A 17133-nucleotide genomic window follows, 5' to 3' on the forward strand; every position below is an offset into this window, starting at 1 on the left:
GGTATTCACATACGTGGGCTTTTAAGGAAACCAAAATTCTCACTACACGATATTTAATGAAAGTAAGATTACTCCGAATACATATCCTGTAACTGGGATTGGATATTGGCTGAGGCATTCCACTGAAAGCATTTTGGAACTGGAGCTGTTCTGTTTTTATTTACTTTGTTTTGGATGGCCATCATTTTTACTTCTTTTTTTTTTTTAAAGATTTATTTATTATTTATATGAGTACACTGTCACTGCAGACGCACCAGAAGAGGGCATCGGATCTCATTACAGATGGTTGTGAGCCACCACGTGGTTGCTGGGAATTGAACTGATGACCTCTGGAAGAGCAGTCAGTGCTCTTAACCGCTGAGCCATCTCTCCAGCCCTCACTTTTACTTCTTTGGAAGGTACCACTGGTTGTAGGGCTTCTACTGGCTCTAAGTTCTAAAAAAGATACGCAGACTACATTGGGAGTTTTAGTTTTTCTTTCCAGTTGGCAAGTAAGGTAAGGTACAGGTGTAAGACATTCGGTGCTCCTATCACTTGAGTGCCAAGGGCTTCCATGTGCAAGTGCTGTCCCAGGTGTGCGAATTGATCCACCCAAGGCTCCAGTAATCCCCATTTTACAAACGAGGGCGCATAACCAAGACGAGGGAGGAAGACTCAGTTTACATCTAGGAGTCTAGCCTTAGAGTTCAGGCTTTCCCCCCTGCATATACTTTTCGGTTCATCTGTCACTGGAGAATCAACAAGTTGCTGAGTGTTTTAGGTTAAGTTCTAGTGGTTTGAGGATTGTGAAGATAGTTCTTGAGTTGGGAATCCAGGTGTACACAGCGAGAATGACACAAAGGAACTCCTAGACCCATTGCACAGCTCACCTCCAACTGGGTTAAGATCTTTGTGAAAGAACGGTAGTTTGTATCAATTGCTTTGAGTCCCACAGCTGAGGATTTGTGAAGTTTTTGTTTGATTTTGTGTTTTCATTGGATGTGACAATTACCACAAAAGGAAAAAAGGATGACAAGTGGACAGCGGAATAGAAGATAGGCTTTTTGTTTTTTTATAGTCTCAGTTTTCTAAGGCAATGCCTTAGTATGTACAGGCTGGCTATCCTACTTCCTCAGCCTCCCAAACGCAGGGATTGTGGGTGTGTGCCATCAATAGGCGTTGTTTCCGGAAAGTAGCTCCGAAGAGGTTAACCAAGAGTACCACCAAGAAAATGATCAAGTAAACAGATGCCTTTTCCCAGTCGGCCAAAGTCAGGTACAGCAACTGTGGACTTTGTATTTCTCTCCTACTATGTTCAAGTGTTTTTAAAATGATATGTAAAAGCCGTTAAGGAATTGTTTAGGAGCAGAGGGAGTCCCTTCTTCCCTTTTGAGATTCTGAACTTTTTTGATTTATTTATTTTATGTATATAAGTACACTTGTGGCTGTCTTCAGACACACCAGAAGAGGGCATCGGATCCCATTACAGATGGTTGTGAGCCACCATGTGGTTGCTGGGGATCGAACTCAGGACCTCTGGAAGAGCAGTCAGGGCTCTTAACCACTGAACCATCTCTCCAGCCCGAGATTCTGAACTTTTAAGACAGAGACGATACATTTTTCAGGTAAAGCTTGTGCTGAGCAAAGATGGTGATGGGATTTGTGTGATTTAGGAAGAATAGCAGTTAAAGAAAAAATTTCCCACTGTTGGTACTTTATCCCAGGCGATTAGGTGTAGTTAACTATCTTGACATGTGCACCCCAAGGAATGATTTGTTAAAAGCAAATCTGAAGCTTATGCATCTACTAAGCGGCGATATGAAAATTAAAAAAAAAAAAAACCAAACTAGTGGAGAAAGGCGACTTACGGAGACCTTTGCGGAGATCTCAAACTGAGGAATTAATGTTTTCAAAACGGCGCCTAAGAGAAGAAGGCCTTTCTCACCTATCTGGGCTGCGCGGCTTTGGGCCTTCAAATCCAGTAACGCACTGTCCTTACCAATCACAGGCTTCTGCCCGCCCCTTCCTCGAGCTTAGCCCAATCCGGGTCGGGTTCCGAGGCCACGCCCTCGCTTCCTACAGGAGGGAGGCCTCGCGGGCCTCCGGAGCGCGCGCACGCGCACTGTAGCCCCGCGGATCCGCCCCTTTAGCGGACGTTTTCCTAGCGCTCGTGAGTGGCGGAGCTGGGTGTCGTGGCCTGGTGAGGAGGGTCGTCGGTGCGGAGGACTTGAGGGAGAGGGCAAGGCTGTGGCTTCTAGGCGGCGGCGGTGACCGCTCGGCCTGGTGGGGACATGGGCTGGAGGTTGGGCTGGTCTGTGAGATCAAGCGTCCGCGCGTGGCCCAGGCTCCCTGCCTGGGCTTTGGAACGGCCGCATCCTTGTTTCCTCCGGTCCGGCTAGCGATTGCCCACTTCTGAGGGACGCACCCATGGCCTCTGAGCTTTGCGGTGTTTTCTTCTTGCAAAGTGCTCTGGTGACTGCCTTACCGTATTGTGATGAGCGGTCTTGTCCTTTTGACGGACTGAAGGAGTAACGTTTTTGTTCGCTCTGAGGGAGGGCTCTTATGTCAACCGGTGTCTGCTAAGCTTCATGCACATTTACTCCTAACAGCTAATGCAAAATGAAAGAGTGTTTTTACTATCCCCCTCCATTTGCTTTGCTCTTGATTTCAGACTTCGTGTCGTTAAGCATGAAGTCCCTTCTGAGACAGTCGTTTGGAGGCCAGTTGCATATAAGACAGTATATTTATTTGCCCTTACCCTTCTGAGGTTATGGTTCTGGTATTTTCATTTGGAACGAACCAACTTTTTCTTCAAATTTCAGCGTTGTGCATTAACTTCACGGTAAGTTTTTAAAAGTTATATACGAAATGTCTACCTAATTTTGACATGTATCACAGTGTGCCAGTAGGTAAATGATTGCTGGCAACTCTGTGTTTTGGGTTCTACGGCATGTACTTTTTAAAAATGTGTGGATATAAATAGACCTGCGATGACCACAGGAAGTAATCTTTTATGCACCCATGAATGTGGTTCATCAATTACAAGTAAACTAGTATTTGAAAATTGAAGCCACTCTATTAAGAAAACAGCAAGAGAAATTGAGTAAGTCGTTACTTGTTTAAAATACAGTAGAATGATAGCTACCATTGTATTTTCTTCACGTTACATAATGGCTAATGGAATCATAAGGGAAATTAGTGTGTTTTCCTGTTTAGGAACGTTTTATGAATGTGCTGTATGCATGCATGGATGGGGGTTCTGCTTTGTTTTGGTTAGCTTTGGTAATTTATCATTACCTGTGTGCATATACACATCACAGTTTAACCTGTGGGAGCTGGCTTTTCTTCATCATGTGGGTCCTAGAGTTCTAACTCAGGCTGTCTGGCTTGTGTTTTTAGTTAGTTTGTCTAAAAAGTATTTTTTAAATAGGACCTTCTTCCTTCTAGTTGGTACTGGCTGGTTATCCCAGTCTGGTCTGAAACCTAAGGTAGTCTCGTCTCAGTCTTCTAGATTACAGGCGTACAAGGCTAGACTTAGGATAGTTGGAGCAGTTGCGCAGTGGCTTTAAAATGTAATGAGCAACATGCATTGGGTCGTAGTAGTGGGTCTCAGCTCTAGAGGGGCATTCGAAATGAGGAGCATTAGAAGTAGATAACTGACATAGCAGGGGAAATTAGGATTATCAGAGGTATCCATGTATGCCACAGCTCCTTTGTAGATATCAGAGGACAGCTTATGGGAATTGATTCTCTTCTTGATTCCCGGTGCTTCTTCTACTTTGTGGGTTTAAACTTTGGTCATGGGGCTTGACAGCAAGCATCTCCACCATGAGCCATCGCACCAGCTCTAAATACCAACGTTGTAACTCACCCTAAAAGTCATTAGTTTTATACCACCTTTGCTTTTCTAACTAGCGAAGTTTGGGATTCTCCATATTCTCCACTAAACCGTGGGTGTCTCAGAGGCACCATGACCATCGCAGCTCATATATTAGAAAACATTTCATTGGGGCTGGCTTACAGTTTAGAGGTTTCGTCCATTATCACCATGGTGGACAACATGTAGTCAGACATGGTGCTAGAGAAGGACCTGAGAGTTCTACATCTTGATCTACAGGCTGCAGAGGGACACTGACATTCTAGGCCGAGCTTGAACATCAAAACTCACCTCCACGGTGACGTATTTCCTTCAATAAGGCCCTGCCTCCTAATAGTGCCACTCCCAATGGACCCAGGTTAATGTTTAGTGTGCATGTTCTTAAATGTAACGGAGCAAGGTGTTCTGAGCTAAAGTAAAGCTCAGAGTATTGTTAGTAACCACTCTTTCTTATTGATGTTACAGAAATCTTGGTTTTTAAAAGGAGGCATTGTTCTTTTAATCATTGGAAGGTGTTATGGTAATAACACATTCAACTTATTTTTAAAATGCTGTTGTTGCAGTGAAATGGAAGATTTCCGAGGTATAGCAGAAGAGTCATTCCCGAGCTTCTTAACCAGCTCACTACTTGGCAATAGTGAGGTTTTGGGAAATGTCACTCTTCAATCAAATTTTGGCTTGCCCATTGCTGTCTCTACACTTGCCAAGAACAGACCCAGCACTGACAACAGGTAAGACTCACTTACACAGATACTTTTTTTTCCTGTTTACCAACCATGTAATATACTGAGAGAGTAGAGTATGGGATGTGTTAGGACTTGGGTTTCTGGCTCCCGGTGCTTCTCTCTGGATAACTATTATTCTCTTATTCTCCCAGCTTACTGGCTTTATTTGCTTTCCTGTTTATGTTCAAAAATATGTCTGAAAATAACGTCTATGAATAGTTTTCTAGCTGGAGAAAGGCGACTGGTGAATTGTTTCTCAGTGTTGATCTATGATTGTGGCAGTCATTGCATCTTTTTATTGACAATTTCCCTTTTTTACTTCATTTCAGCCAGCTTCATGCTTTACTAGGTATTGAATGCTTTTGATTTTGTTTTTCTTTTCATAGTACTGAGGCTTGAACCCTGAACCTTGTGCATGCTAAGCAAGCACTTTATCCTGATCTACCTCCCTAACTCATGCTGTATGATTATAAAGTAATTTATCTTGTATTCAAATAATTTTAAATTACTCAGATCAAGTTTCTTATTTTTGGGAACTAAACCACCTTTTATCCTATTTTATTTTTTATATTTCTTATTCTAGTTCTATAACCAAGTACATGTTTGGCTTATTGCATTTTATTTATATCAGTCCACATGTGATATAGGTAGTCTGCACACATGATTTCGTGTATGGTCTTAGCAGTGTGTAAATATGACTGTGCTTAAATATCTGACCACTATTGAACTACCTTTCAATCTAGCAATTTGATGAGGGATAGCATTTTTACCTTTGGGATAAAGGAGTTATGGTAACACTGGGGCTTATTTGATGGTGGGGCTTATTTGATGGTGGTTATTTTATCTTTTAGCCCTATGACATTAGTTAATTTTGGTACAGGTTTCAAGTAGATGAGGCTGGCCTTAAACTCACTATAGCTCAGGATGACTTTGAGTTTCCGGTCTTCCTGATTCTACATAGAATAATGAGTAAGTCTCTGCTACCGTGACACGGGGTGTCGTGCTGGGGTCAGACCCAGAGTTTCATGCATGCTAGGCAAGTGTTCTACCAAAACTCCTATATTGTTAGCCCAACATGAGTTTTAATTGTAAGTAATTTAAATCTTAACAATTTTGTGTAGGTGTCCTGATGTCCAGGCATCGTACTTAATCGAAGGGAGGCTTTCAGTTCCTTCTGCATCGTCTCCCGGTTGCCAGAGTGAGAGCAGTGAGCCGAGAGAACGAGCGCAGCTCAGCTTTCAGGGCGATGAGTAAGTCCTTGCCTTCGTGTGCATTCTGATAAAGCTGGCCTCGGGCTGGGGAAGACGTATAACTTATTACTTCTTAGTGTCTGTAAGAAAGACCTTTCTATACATCTTTTAACTACGTTTTTAGCCTTTAAATTTTTTTTTTCTGACTATAAATGAAGCAGTCGTTGGAAAAGGTAAAGATACAGGCAGTTATTAGGAAGACAAAGCTTATCTGTTAAGAGACACTAGTTACATTTTATTTTTTCATTTTTCTTTTTTAAAAAATATTACATGGGGGGAGAGAGGGGGAGGACGCATGCATGTGAGTATGTGAGTGCCTGATGATATAAGCATGCCTTGGCACTGTATGGGTGTCAGAGGACGCCTTAGTGGTCTGTTTCCTCTGTCCATTACACTGGCCCTGGGAAAGAGGATTTGTGGTGAATAACCTTTACCTACAGATGCATCCTGCTGGCCTGCTATTATTTTTGATCTTTCACTCTTGAGGTAAAAATAATTTATGCATTTGTATGTATACACTGAAGAAAAATCAGACTCTTAAAATTAAAACTTAACTAGAAGTTCTTGGTGGTCTTCGTGTAGACACGCTTAAGGTTTCTGTTTCGTGCTGCGTTTAGTATTGGCCAGCTTGAATGTGCTAGGACATTATTTCCTACTTTCATTTATGTCGTGCACTGCCTCTTGATGGACTTTATGTGTGTTTTCTTTTCAGAGGTTGTTTGTCCATTTGTCATTTATTTGAGACTTTTATGCCATTTGCAGTAATTTGACCCCTGCGCTCTTTTATTGAAGTGAGACTTCCCTGTATTGTCTATGAGTGTGGTTTGGCTTAGTGTATGACAGCTTTAATAAAGGGATAGAGAAGAGTGGGAAGTAAATTGTGGTTAGGGCAAAGGCTGTATGGAAGCATGGCAGGGTTCTTACCTCTTTAACTTGAAGCTAATGGTTTGGTTTTGTTTTTGTTGATCCCCTTACTGAATTTAAGCTTGGTCCTTCGTCTCTATCAGAAGGAAAATTGCTGTTAACAAAAAACATTTTCATCTGCATACAAAATTATACAAACAGAAAGTTAGGTTCCGACCAGGGGCAGGGGTAGAAATAAGCTGGTGAAACCTTTATTTCCCAGTCATGGTGGCATACTATACCCTGGCATCTGGGAGGTAGAAGCAGGAATGTCAAGTCCAGCCAGCCAGGCCTTCAGTGACACCCTCTCTCATAACAACAAACAACTAGAAACCTTTACTAATTCAAAGATTTTATTGTTTTGGCAAGCATACTGTTCTAGTATCTGAAAGTATAACTTATTGTTAGAAATAGTTAGGATTTTAGTTAGGTGGTTGTGGTACACGCCTGTAATCCAAGCACTTGGGAGGCAGGTGGGTCCTTGAGTTCTAGTCTTGTCTACAGAGTGAGTTCTAGGACAGCCAGGGCTACATACAGAAACCCTGTCTTGAAAACAACAACAACAACAACAACAACAACAACAACAAAATAAATAAATAAATAGAGAAAAGGAAGTCGGGTTGTTTTCTACGCATAATACTTATGTGGTAAGAGAAGTTTTCTTTTTCACTTGAGAGGCAGGGTAGTGGTGAGATATTCTCTTTGGATCTGGTGAACTGTGGGAGCCAACATGCTTATCCTGTCCCCAGAATGCATTTCTAGAAAGATGAAATATAGAACTGAATAATAGGTATTTCTATAGATTTATCTAAAGATAACTAATATTTTATTATAATTTCTCCCCCTCAAAAAGTTCGGCTACAAGGAAAAACAACTACGTAGAAAGTGCACATGCTCTCGTGAAACAGAGAGAAGAAGAGGAGCAAGATAACACTGCCTCTGTTCAGGGTCAGAGTCTTCTGGGTGGACTTTCCCTTCTGCAACAGGTACCAGGTATGAAATGTTAGGAAGTATTTCATGTTTATGTTTTAGTGGCTTTAATTTCCCTTTCCTTTGCTTAGCATCTGTCTTCTGCTTTTGCCCTGTGGTAACCACAGAGCTTTGGCATGGTAGAGCTCTCTTGGTGGCTTTCCTTTGCCTTGGGAACCATGCTGTTGGTAGGTGAAGCACTTTTCTGTTCATCGCAGAGACTCCATTGCTAGTATTCTTCTCTCTTCTCCCACCAACTGAAACTTACTTCTGTATTAATATAATGGATAAATTAGAGAGTCTAAAATAAACTCTGGTTTATAAGACAGTCAAGCGTGGACTTTTGGGTGTTTCTTTTTTTTTTTTCGGAGATGGGGACCGAACCCAGGGCCTTGCACTTGCTAGGCAAGCGCTCTACCACTGAGCTAAATCCCCAACCCCAAGCGTGGACTTTTAAAATACTCAAAATTATAATTAAAAATTATTTTAAAATAGGAAAGCTATTTTAAAATAGGAAAGCGTGAGGCTCTGTCAGTAATTACAGCATGCTCCTGCGGTGCTTCCTGTGTGGTACGCTAAATTCTTGCCCTTTTTTTTGTGCCCCTTGTGGTTCTTGAGGACAGTTTTTTTTTTTTTTTTTTTTGGTTCTTTCGGAGCTGGGGACCGAACCCAGGGCCTTGCGCTTCCTAGGCAAGCACTCTGCCACTGAGCCAAATCCCCAACCCCGAGGACAGTTTTGCTATGACCTCTGACTGGCTTTGTACCTTGCTGTGTAGCCAAGGCTCTCACTAACTTGTAGCAATCCTCCTGCCTCAGTTTCCTGAATGCCAGGATGCAAATGTGTCTCACCACACCTGTGTTTCTTCTCCTCCCTCAACTTGTTCTTTTTCTTTGTGAAAGAACTCAAAGCTGGAAACTGAAAACTATACACTTTTGGTTTACTGCAGCAATAGTAGAAATTGAAGCTGCAGTTCAGAACTTACAATACCTTGTTTGAGTGTCAGAAGATTGGTGAGCAAACACACATTTATAGTTTGAAGAACTGTTAGGTGTGTTTGTGTTCTCCTGATGTAAACTGCCAGTTCTCTATGAAGATAGAAGAGATTTGTGTCAGCTACACTTGTAAGCTGTCAAGAAAGTGGCAAAACAGCCAAAGATGTAGAAAATATTTTTTCTGTATATAAATACATATATGTTTAAAATATAAAATATTTTCTGTATGTATTAATTACAAACTATATATACAGAAAGGTACTAGTATTCAGAATATATAAAGGACTTTAAAATTGGAAAGATAATATGTAAAGGGTTTGAGTAGGCATTTCTCTATTGTACACATTGGCCGGTAAACACACAGAAAGGTACTTCCTAACGTAAGTCATCAGAGAAAAGCAAGTCAAAATCATGAGATACTGCTTCATACCCAAAATAGATATATCAAAAAGATGAAAATGGGGCTGGTGAGATGAGCACTCGCTGTTCTCTGAGGGACCCAGATTTGATTCCTCCTGTCTATGTGGCAGCTCACTGCCATCTGTAACTCCGCTTTAAAGAGACCCAGCACCTCTTCTGAGGTCTGAGGGAACTGCAAACGCGTGCACAGACATACAGACAGACAAAACACTAATCACATAGAGTCAAAAAAACTGAAAAAGGAAAACAGCAAGCATTGTTGAAGATTTGCAGAAACTGAAGCTCAAACTTTGATGGTAGAAATAGAAAATGGTGGCTGGGTATGGGAGCACACACTTTAATCCCGACCTGAGGAGGCAGAGGGAGGGGAATCTCTTTAGTTTGAGGCCTGAGGTTCTATATAGCTTCCAGAATAGTCAGGACTATGTAGTGAGGCCCTGTTTAAAACACAAAAACAAAAACAAAAAGAAAAACCAAATCAACAACAACAACAAAAGACCCAAACCAATAATAAAAACAACAACAATGAAGAGAGAGAAAAGAAATGGTGACCTGTTTTGGAAATGAGTTGACTGAACTTAAAACAATCAAATAGACTAGGATATATACTAATCAGACTTCTTAATTGTGACAAATTTCTGGAAAGCCTTAGTTGGAGAAAGGATTTACTGTAGTTTGTGGTTTCTGTACCCTCTGTCCGTGTTTGGCTGATTGCGTTGCTGTGGGCCTGGAGAGAGGCCAAGTCTGTGACTCTGGGTGGCAGGGAGCAGAGACAGTTCTAACTCACGGTGCCTGGGGGACAAACTTAGTCTCACACGTGCTCAGCAAGCTGCCACTGAGCTGTACTCCAGAACTCTCCTTGTACTTACGTATGCTGACTGACTCTTCCTGACTTTGTAAAGTTTCCAGTGTCGTAGAGCTTCTATATGTTTCGACTGCTTCTCTAAGTGTTCCCCTTTGTGCGTGATTACAGTGCTCTTACCACTTGGTAAGCTTAACTCTTAGCTTGCGCTCTGGCATGGCAGGCCTTATTGATATGTTTGAATTGACACGTGAGGGTCATTTGTTTTCCCTGTGTGCCAGGTTTGTTGAAGTGAGGGAGGCCTGTTACTTACAGCTTATTTCTGTACTTGGACTTGTCTGTCTGCCTCATATGGAAGTCATTTCTCTCCCCTTTACTAAATCTCTTATTATTAAAAAGTTAGTTTTGCAGTCTCAGAGTGATACTCAAATTTTATGGCACTGTGTAATTTATGATATCCCATTCTAATAGTTTTTGAGTTTTAGTTGACCAGTGATGGATTCCTGTATTATCATCCTGTATTATCTATTCTGTTTCAAAATAAAAACTGTTTAGTTCTTTTATTTGTTGCTTTTAAATATGATTAAGTTGAAAAACAATTTTTCCCTTCATTTTTTTTTTTTTTTTGTTTAATAGATTCAGCTCTTGATTTTCACTTAAAATCATGGATAAATAATCAAGACCACAAGGTAAATTTTTATATATTATCAATTTCTAGAACTCTGTGATGGAGTAAAAGTTTATATTACACACATACCCTGCTATATTGGAGTAAAAGTTTTTATTAAACACATACACACAGGCACATGCACACATACACACACAGAGAACTATAGAAGCTTGTACATAACAGAACTTTTACAGAAAAAATGGAAATTTAGTAGTGCTTGGTGGTATATTCCAATATTCCTAGCACTTGGGAGGTTGGGGTGGGAAAATTGCTATAAATTTGAGGCAGCTTGGGCTATATGGGCAGACTCTGTCTCAGTTTCTCTTCCTGCTGCTGTGGTGAAAGTGCCCTTTGAAAACAAGGGGGAGGGTTTATCTTAGCCCGTAGCTCTACACTCTAGTCCATGATGACTGGGACTTACAGTAGCTGAAGCTTAGTGAGCTGGTTACAGGAAACCCGTAGTCAGAGCGCGAATGTGTGCATGCTCACGCCCAGATTGCTTTCTCTACGGTTTTGTTGTTGTTTTGTTTGAGACAAGATGTCTCTATGAAGTCTTGGCTATCCTGGAACTCACTGTGTAGGTTGGTCTTGAACTCGGCCTCCCTGTGTTCTGCCTCAAGAGTGCTGGGATTTTAATTATACTATCTTGGATTCCCTGCTTAGGGAGTGGTGCCACCTACAGGAGGTGGGTCCTTCTGCATTTATTAATAGGGTACTCATAGTAGATAACCCCAGAGACCTACCTCCTAGGTGAGTCTAACTTCTATCAGGTTGAAACACTAATCGTTACCCTCTGCCTCAAAAACCAAAGGTAGGAGTGGTTTACCTTTAGTGATGAGGAGAGTCAAATACAGTTCTGTCTAGATGTGGTTGTGTACACTTTTGAGTCTCTCACTCCAGAGGCCAGCAGATCTCTATAACTTCAGGCTTGTTCTACATGTCAAGTTCCAAGCCAGCCACATAGTACAGCCCTGTCTCAAAAATAATAAAGTAGAGGTCCTGGCACTAACGTGTGTCTTTATTGGACTAGCTGAGTCCCGTCCTGTGTAAATGTAAAGTCACATTAACATGCTGTGGTTTTAATCTCAATATTAGACACATTTTGCATGGTTTTAGTATATATTTAACATTAGTGTGAAACAAATGGGACAAGGGCTGGGCTGTCACTGTTTGTGGTAACCCACTCATGCTCTTTAGTGTTGGCTGGTCCTTGGGTGGGAGAGAAGAGAAATAGGTAGTTCTAGATAATGATGGGGAGATTGCCTGGATTAAGGGTGCTTACTCCGGCTTCCGCAGTGCATTCACTTCCTGGAGCAAGCCTTGTATTGCCTGCGTTCAGTTGTGTGTACGTTGACCACGTTACTGAATCTGTATGCTGTGGGGGTAGTTTGATAGTGCCCTGCTCTTTGACTAGTGGGTCAGAGCAGGGGAGTAGAGTAGGGCAAGAAGGGATGGTACTCGTCCATGGAAAACAATTCTGCATTGACTAACGTGCATCTTTCATTTTTTTAACTGCATTGCAGATTAAATACGTGGACTTTTTTGTAGCCTTGTACCATTTGTTTCCTTTTAGATTGCCATGCCTGATGCTAAGAAGTATCTTGAAGCCAAGAATCCAAACAGCGATTTCAGCCATACCAGCCTCTTAGACAATGAGAAACTTTTAACACTGTCAAACTTGGACGATTCCTCTGGTACTACAGAATGAGCGATGCTCTCTGCTTTTCTTTGCCACGTCACTTTCTGTCTGTATTGCAGTAGTTAGTACACTTTTGGTCATTTTCTCCTTTGTCTTTCCCTTCTGCCTGTAACAAGACTCTCGACTTGTTTTGCTTTGTTTTGTTTTTTGAGATAGGGTTCCTCTGTGTAACAGACCTGGCTGTTACCAGGCTGTAACCTTGAACTCTGTAGACCAGGCTGGGCTCAAACTAGAGATCCACCTGTCTCTGCCTCCTGAGTGCTGGGATTAAAGGCCTATGCCATCATGCCTGGCTTTCTGCTGACTATTCTGAGTAGCAAGATTTATGGTTTTACTTTTTTTCAGACAGGCTCTCACTATGTAGGCTTGTCTAGAACTCCCTAGGTAGATTAGGCAGCCCAGAAACTCATAGAGATCTGCCAGCCTCTGCCTCTGAGTCTTGCCATTAAAGGCATTGTTTTTGTTTAATTGTCGAGAGGAAAGTTTATACCGTGTAGTTCACACTAGCCTTGAGTTCAGGATCCTCCTGCGTCATAGATAACTGTATCAGTCAATCTCTCTCTGTCTTGTTTCTTTTCTTCTGTGGTCTGACCTCCTGCATGTTAAACAAGCACTCTACCATTGTATCCTAAACCCTCCTCCCTTCCCTGATTGCTTTCTTTTCTTTTTTGAGACAGACTCTCATGTAACTGTAACCATCCTGAAACTTGTTCTCTAGATCAGGGTGGCCTTGACTTTCCAAACTTTTTCCTTCCTTCCTCCCTTTCATTTATTATTTAATGTACATGAATGTTTTGCCTGCATGTATGTTTGTTTGAGGGTGTCAGAGCCCCTGGAACAGAAGTTACAAATAGTTGTAAGCTGCCATGTGGGTGCTGGGAATTTGACCCAGGTCCTCTGGAAAAGTAGCCTGTTCTCTTAACTGCTGAGCCATCTTTCCAACCCTGTTCCTACATTCTAAGTATACGTCGCCTCATCTGGCTTTACAATAGTTTTCTTATGCTTGGCATTAAAATAAAATTATATCATCTACTACCCTGCCATGTTTTATCAGCCCTTATGATTAAAAATTACGTGTAGTTCAGTTTTTACTTGAAAACCTATCTTATTTTCCATTTTTCTTTATCAATAGATGATGATATTAATGATGAAGAATTTTATGATGATCATTTAGAAGCATATTTTGAACAACTAGCCATTCCAGGCATGATATATGAAGCAGGAGGCCAGGAGTCACCAGAAAATGTTTTTAAGTTCCCTATAAGTAATTCCAGTCAGGTATGTTCTAATCTTTGTTTTTGTTTTTGTTTGTTTTTATGAAGAAATTTGACCTTGTAATCACTGACTTATTAGGGTTTTTTTTTTATGTTGTTTTGTTTTGAGATATGGTTTCATGTAGACCAGGCTACAACTCACTGTGGAACTGAGGAGGACCTTGAACTTCTCATCCATCTGCCTCCACCTCCCCAGTTGCTAGGATTAGAGTTCCATGACACCATACCTGGTTAAGTTGATGGACATTTTATTTAACTTCATAGTAATCTCTCATGTTTGTATGATACCAGATTTTCAGAAGAAAATTGTTGACCTCTGAAAAATACTGAAAAAATATAAAATTACTATTTCTGTGGTTTGTGTCCATTGTAGGTATTGTCGGCATCACTATCACACATTTTCTTGGCTTTAAGCATTTGATGTCATGCATTTAGTTATTCCTTTGAAAAGTTCTTTAACCTAGTATGTAGTCATTAGTAAAGCACATGGCTGGGTGTGGTGCTAGAGGTGAGAGGGTTGGGACTTGAAAGTCAGTTCAGCCGTATAGCTGAGTTCATACCTGCACATACGGGACACATGGGAACCTGTCTAAACATTAAAGAGAAACAAAAAACCCAAAGCAAACATTGTTTTTAAACCTTGCTCAGGGATGTTTCCATGTTAGACTTTTTTCTTTGTTCTGATGCCACCTGGCTTTTCCTGTCTTGGAACATGGCAGGCATTTCTGACGCCTTCCTTTTTTTTTTTTTTTTTTAAATTTATTTTATTTTATGTATATGAGTTACACTGTAACTGTCTTCACATACACCAGAAGAGGGCGTTGTTTTCCATTATAGATGGTCGTGAGCCATCATGTGGTTGCTGGGAGTTGAACTCATGGTCTTTGGAAGAGCAGTCAGTGCTCTTAACCGCTGAGCCATCAAGAAGAGCTGTTTTGGCAAGTGATTTGAGGAGATGCAGTCCTTCAATGGACGGCTTTCTTCTTCTTCTTCTTCTTCTTCTTCTTCTTCTTCTTCTTCTTCTTCTTCTTCTTCTTCTTCTTCTTCTTCTTCTTCCTCTTCTTCTTCTTCTTCTTTTTTTTTTTTTTTTTGTAGTCCTGGGTGTCTTAGAACTTACAATTTAGACTAGGCTGGCCTTGGACTCAGAGATCCACCTACCTCTGCCTCCTAAATGCTGTAATTAAAGGCCTGTACCACCTGGCCACCTGGCTCACTTCTTGAAGGCTTTTATTTATACTAGTTTTATGCAGCTTGTCACACTAATGGGTTTGCTTTTGTAGAGACTTTTATTGGTAACTACAAATGTGAATTTACAGTTCTGTCTTGTTACCTGATGCACAGAGAGGCCTGCTTTTGGTTTGTCAGTCTGTTGATGTGCGATTGCTAGGACCACATTTGTTTAAGGTCTGATCACTTACTTGTTACTTGTCTTTGACTGCACTCAGAATAAGGAAGGATAGCATCTCTTTCCTGGCAGTTGGTTCCTGGTGTCTTTCTTTGGCTTTTTTCATTCTCTTGGCCAAAAGTTGAACATGCTTTGCTGCCTCTTCTGCCTTTTCTTAGTGTGCGGTCTCTTCAGAGCAGGGCATCGGTGTTTGAGTTGTAGGACGAGTTGAGTCAGTGACAGGATGCCGAATCTGGGTGCCTTGGTCCTGGGCTTCTTACTTTGAGGCTTTCTGACAATATATTGGCAGACAGACCCAATCTGTCTTTAAAAAGATTGAAAAGCTTCTGGATTCTTCCAGTTCATTTGGACCCCAGCTGAGAGGGCACATTAGTATTTGTCAGTCTATGTATCCTTCTCTTCTTTATTTTATCTTTTTAAGTTGTGATAACCAAGTTGAGAACTTGTCATGCCCACAGCTCATCTGAGAAGAGTCGAGCCTGAGCATGTTGTACAGTTGGGCTTTGGAGATGCTTAGCTTTGGCTCGTATGTAGTCCAGGATACACCAAGTACTCTGAGGGCATTGACTTACCAATGAGCATTTGAAAGCAGTTGCATGGCTTTGATCATTAAATGTTAAAATGAGTGTGAAACTAAGCTTACTGATGTTCCACTAATAATAATTCTTAAAGGAATGTGGAGGAGAGGCTGTTCTGATGAGGAGGCTGCATGCTGTGGATGAGGTTCTCAGATCTACTTATCATCACTGCACAAATGAAACAAAAGGTGGCTTTGACCCAGCGGACTACATAAAACAGGATTCAGAATCTCCCCAACAAAACAAGTATTTGGCTCCAGATTTAGGAACAGTCCTGAATGTGGATAGATGCTTAAATACAGAGACTCCTACAGTGTCTATTCAAAGAGATGGGAACATTGCATCTTTGGATGCTAATGGCGACAATGGAATTAATTCTCCTGATACTGTTTGGTCACCAACTTGTGAAAGGAGAGCATGTGAATTTTATGAGTCCGGTGCAAAGACTAATGACGGTAAGTAGACTATTTGACGTTAAATGGAATTAGGGAAGTGTGCAAGATGCTTAGGCTAAGCTTCCACATAGAACTCTGATTATTTATGTTGAAGTATTTAAATGTTTTTATGGATTTCAAAAATATTCTTTAACATTGTTTTATTCATAAACAGTATATTTTGAGTATGGCCTCCTCTCCCCTCCCTTCATTCTCTCTGTCGCACTTCTAGCTCCACTTCTCATTTCCCTTCAGAAAAGAGCAGGTCTCTAGGGATGTCAGCTGAGCAGGCCATCAGAAGGTACAATACTGGGCACATAGCATATCAGGACTGGACAGGTAGCCCATAGGAGGAACAGCATCCCAAAAAAGCAGGCAAAAGAGTCAGAGACAGCCCCACTCCCACTGTTATGAGTCCCAGAAAAACCTCAGGCTAAACATGTGGTCACATTCACCCCTCTACCCTCTCTTACCCTCTACTCCTACAAAGTCCTCCCCCCCAAGACCCCATCCCACCTTCATGTCTTGTTTGGTTTTGTTTTGTGTTCCTCAGGGTTTGATCAGAGCCAGTAAGCATGGTTTTGAGCTTGTTCTCTGAAGTATAAGTAACTCCCTAGTAGCTACATTACTAAAGAAAACTTCCTCTTCCCCTCGCATCAGCCCTTGAGTGCCAGAGGTTCCCCTGGGTAGCACAGGACCCCATGAGCTTCTCCTGATTTTATTAGGGGTTTTAACGATTTTTAAAATATACTAGTATTGCATGATTGTTGCTCAGAAATAATAATGTTAAGCAGACATCTAGTGCAAATGTACCTTTCTTTCCCCCCATTATACCTCATTCTTATAAACTTGTAGGTAAACTTGTCTTGTTGCCATCAAAGGTATTTCTCTTTTTGGGGAAATGGATTTTCCTTTTTTAAACCAATTTTGAGGAGACTATTGTTAGATACGTTAGTTGTTAAATGCATCCTTCAATGGTTTTGGAATTTACTCTTTTAGATACAGATCTCTCACAGAATGTAGTCTACCAAAATGAGGATGGCAAATGGGTCACTGACCTTGCCTACTACACATCTTTTATTGATCAACAAGGTGTACAGATGTCTCCAAATAATGAAATGAATGAAGACTTCAGATCTGGTTGTAAGTATGGAG

General features: G+C 41.2%; 1 protein-coding gene across 2 annotated transcripts in view; it reads left to right on the forward strand.

Annotated features, from left to right (window-relative positions):
• Positions 1 to 2103: 2103 nt before the first annotated feature.
• The window catches only part of Cep192 (centrosomal protein 192), an 84405-nt gene continuing 69375 nt past the window's right edge, over positions 2104 to 17133 (forward strand). Inside the window, exons 1-10 of one of the 2 annotated variants that reach the window (XM_087592730.1) lie at positions 2104 to 2179; positions 2651 to 2821; positions 4420 to 4587; positions 5703 to 5831; positions 7588 to 7727; positions 10555 to 10607; positions 12162 to 12282; positions 13420 to 13565; positions 15639 to 15999; positions 16978 to 17121. In XM_087592730.1, the coding sequence (XP_087448856.1) occupies positions 4424 to 4587; positions 5703 to 5831; positions 7588 to 7727; positions 10555 to 10607; positions 12162 to 12282; positions 13420 to 13565; positions 15639 to 15999; positions 16978 to 17121 (1258 nt within the window). In that variant the 5' untranslated portion in view covers positions 2104 to 2179; positions 2651 to 2821; positions 4420 to 4423. 2 annotated transcript variants of the gene reach the window in all.

Source organism: Rattus norvegicus, chromosome 18 (assembly GCF_021556685.1).
Source record: "Rattus norvegicus strain SHRSP/BbbUtx chromosome 18, alternate assembly SHRSP_T2T, whole genome shotgun sequence".
Classification (NCBI taxonomy): domain Eukaryota; kingdom Metazoa; phylum Chordata; class Mammalia; order Rodentia; family Muridae; genus Rattus; species Rattus norvegicus.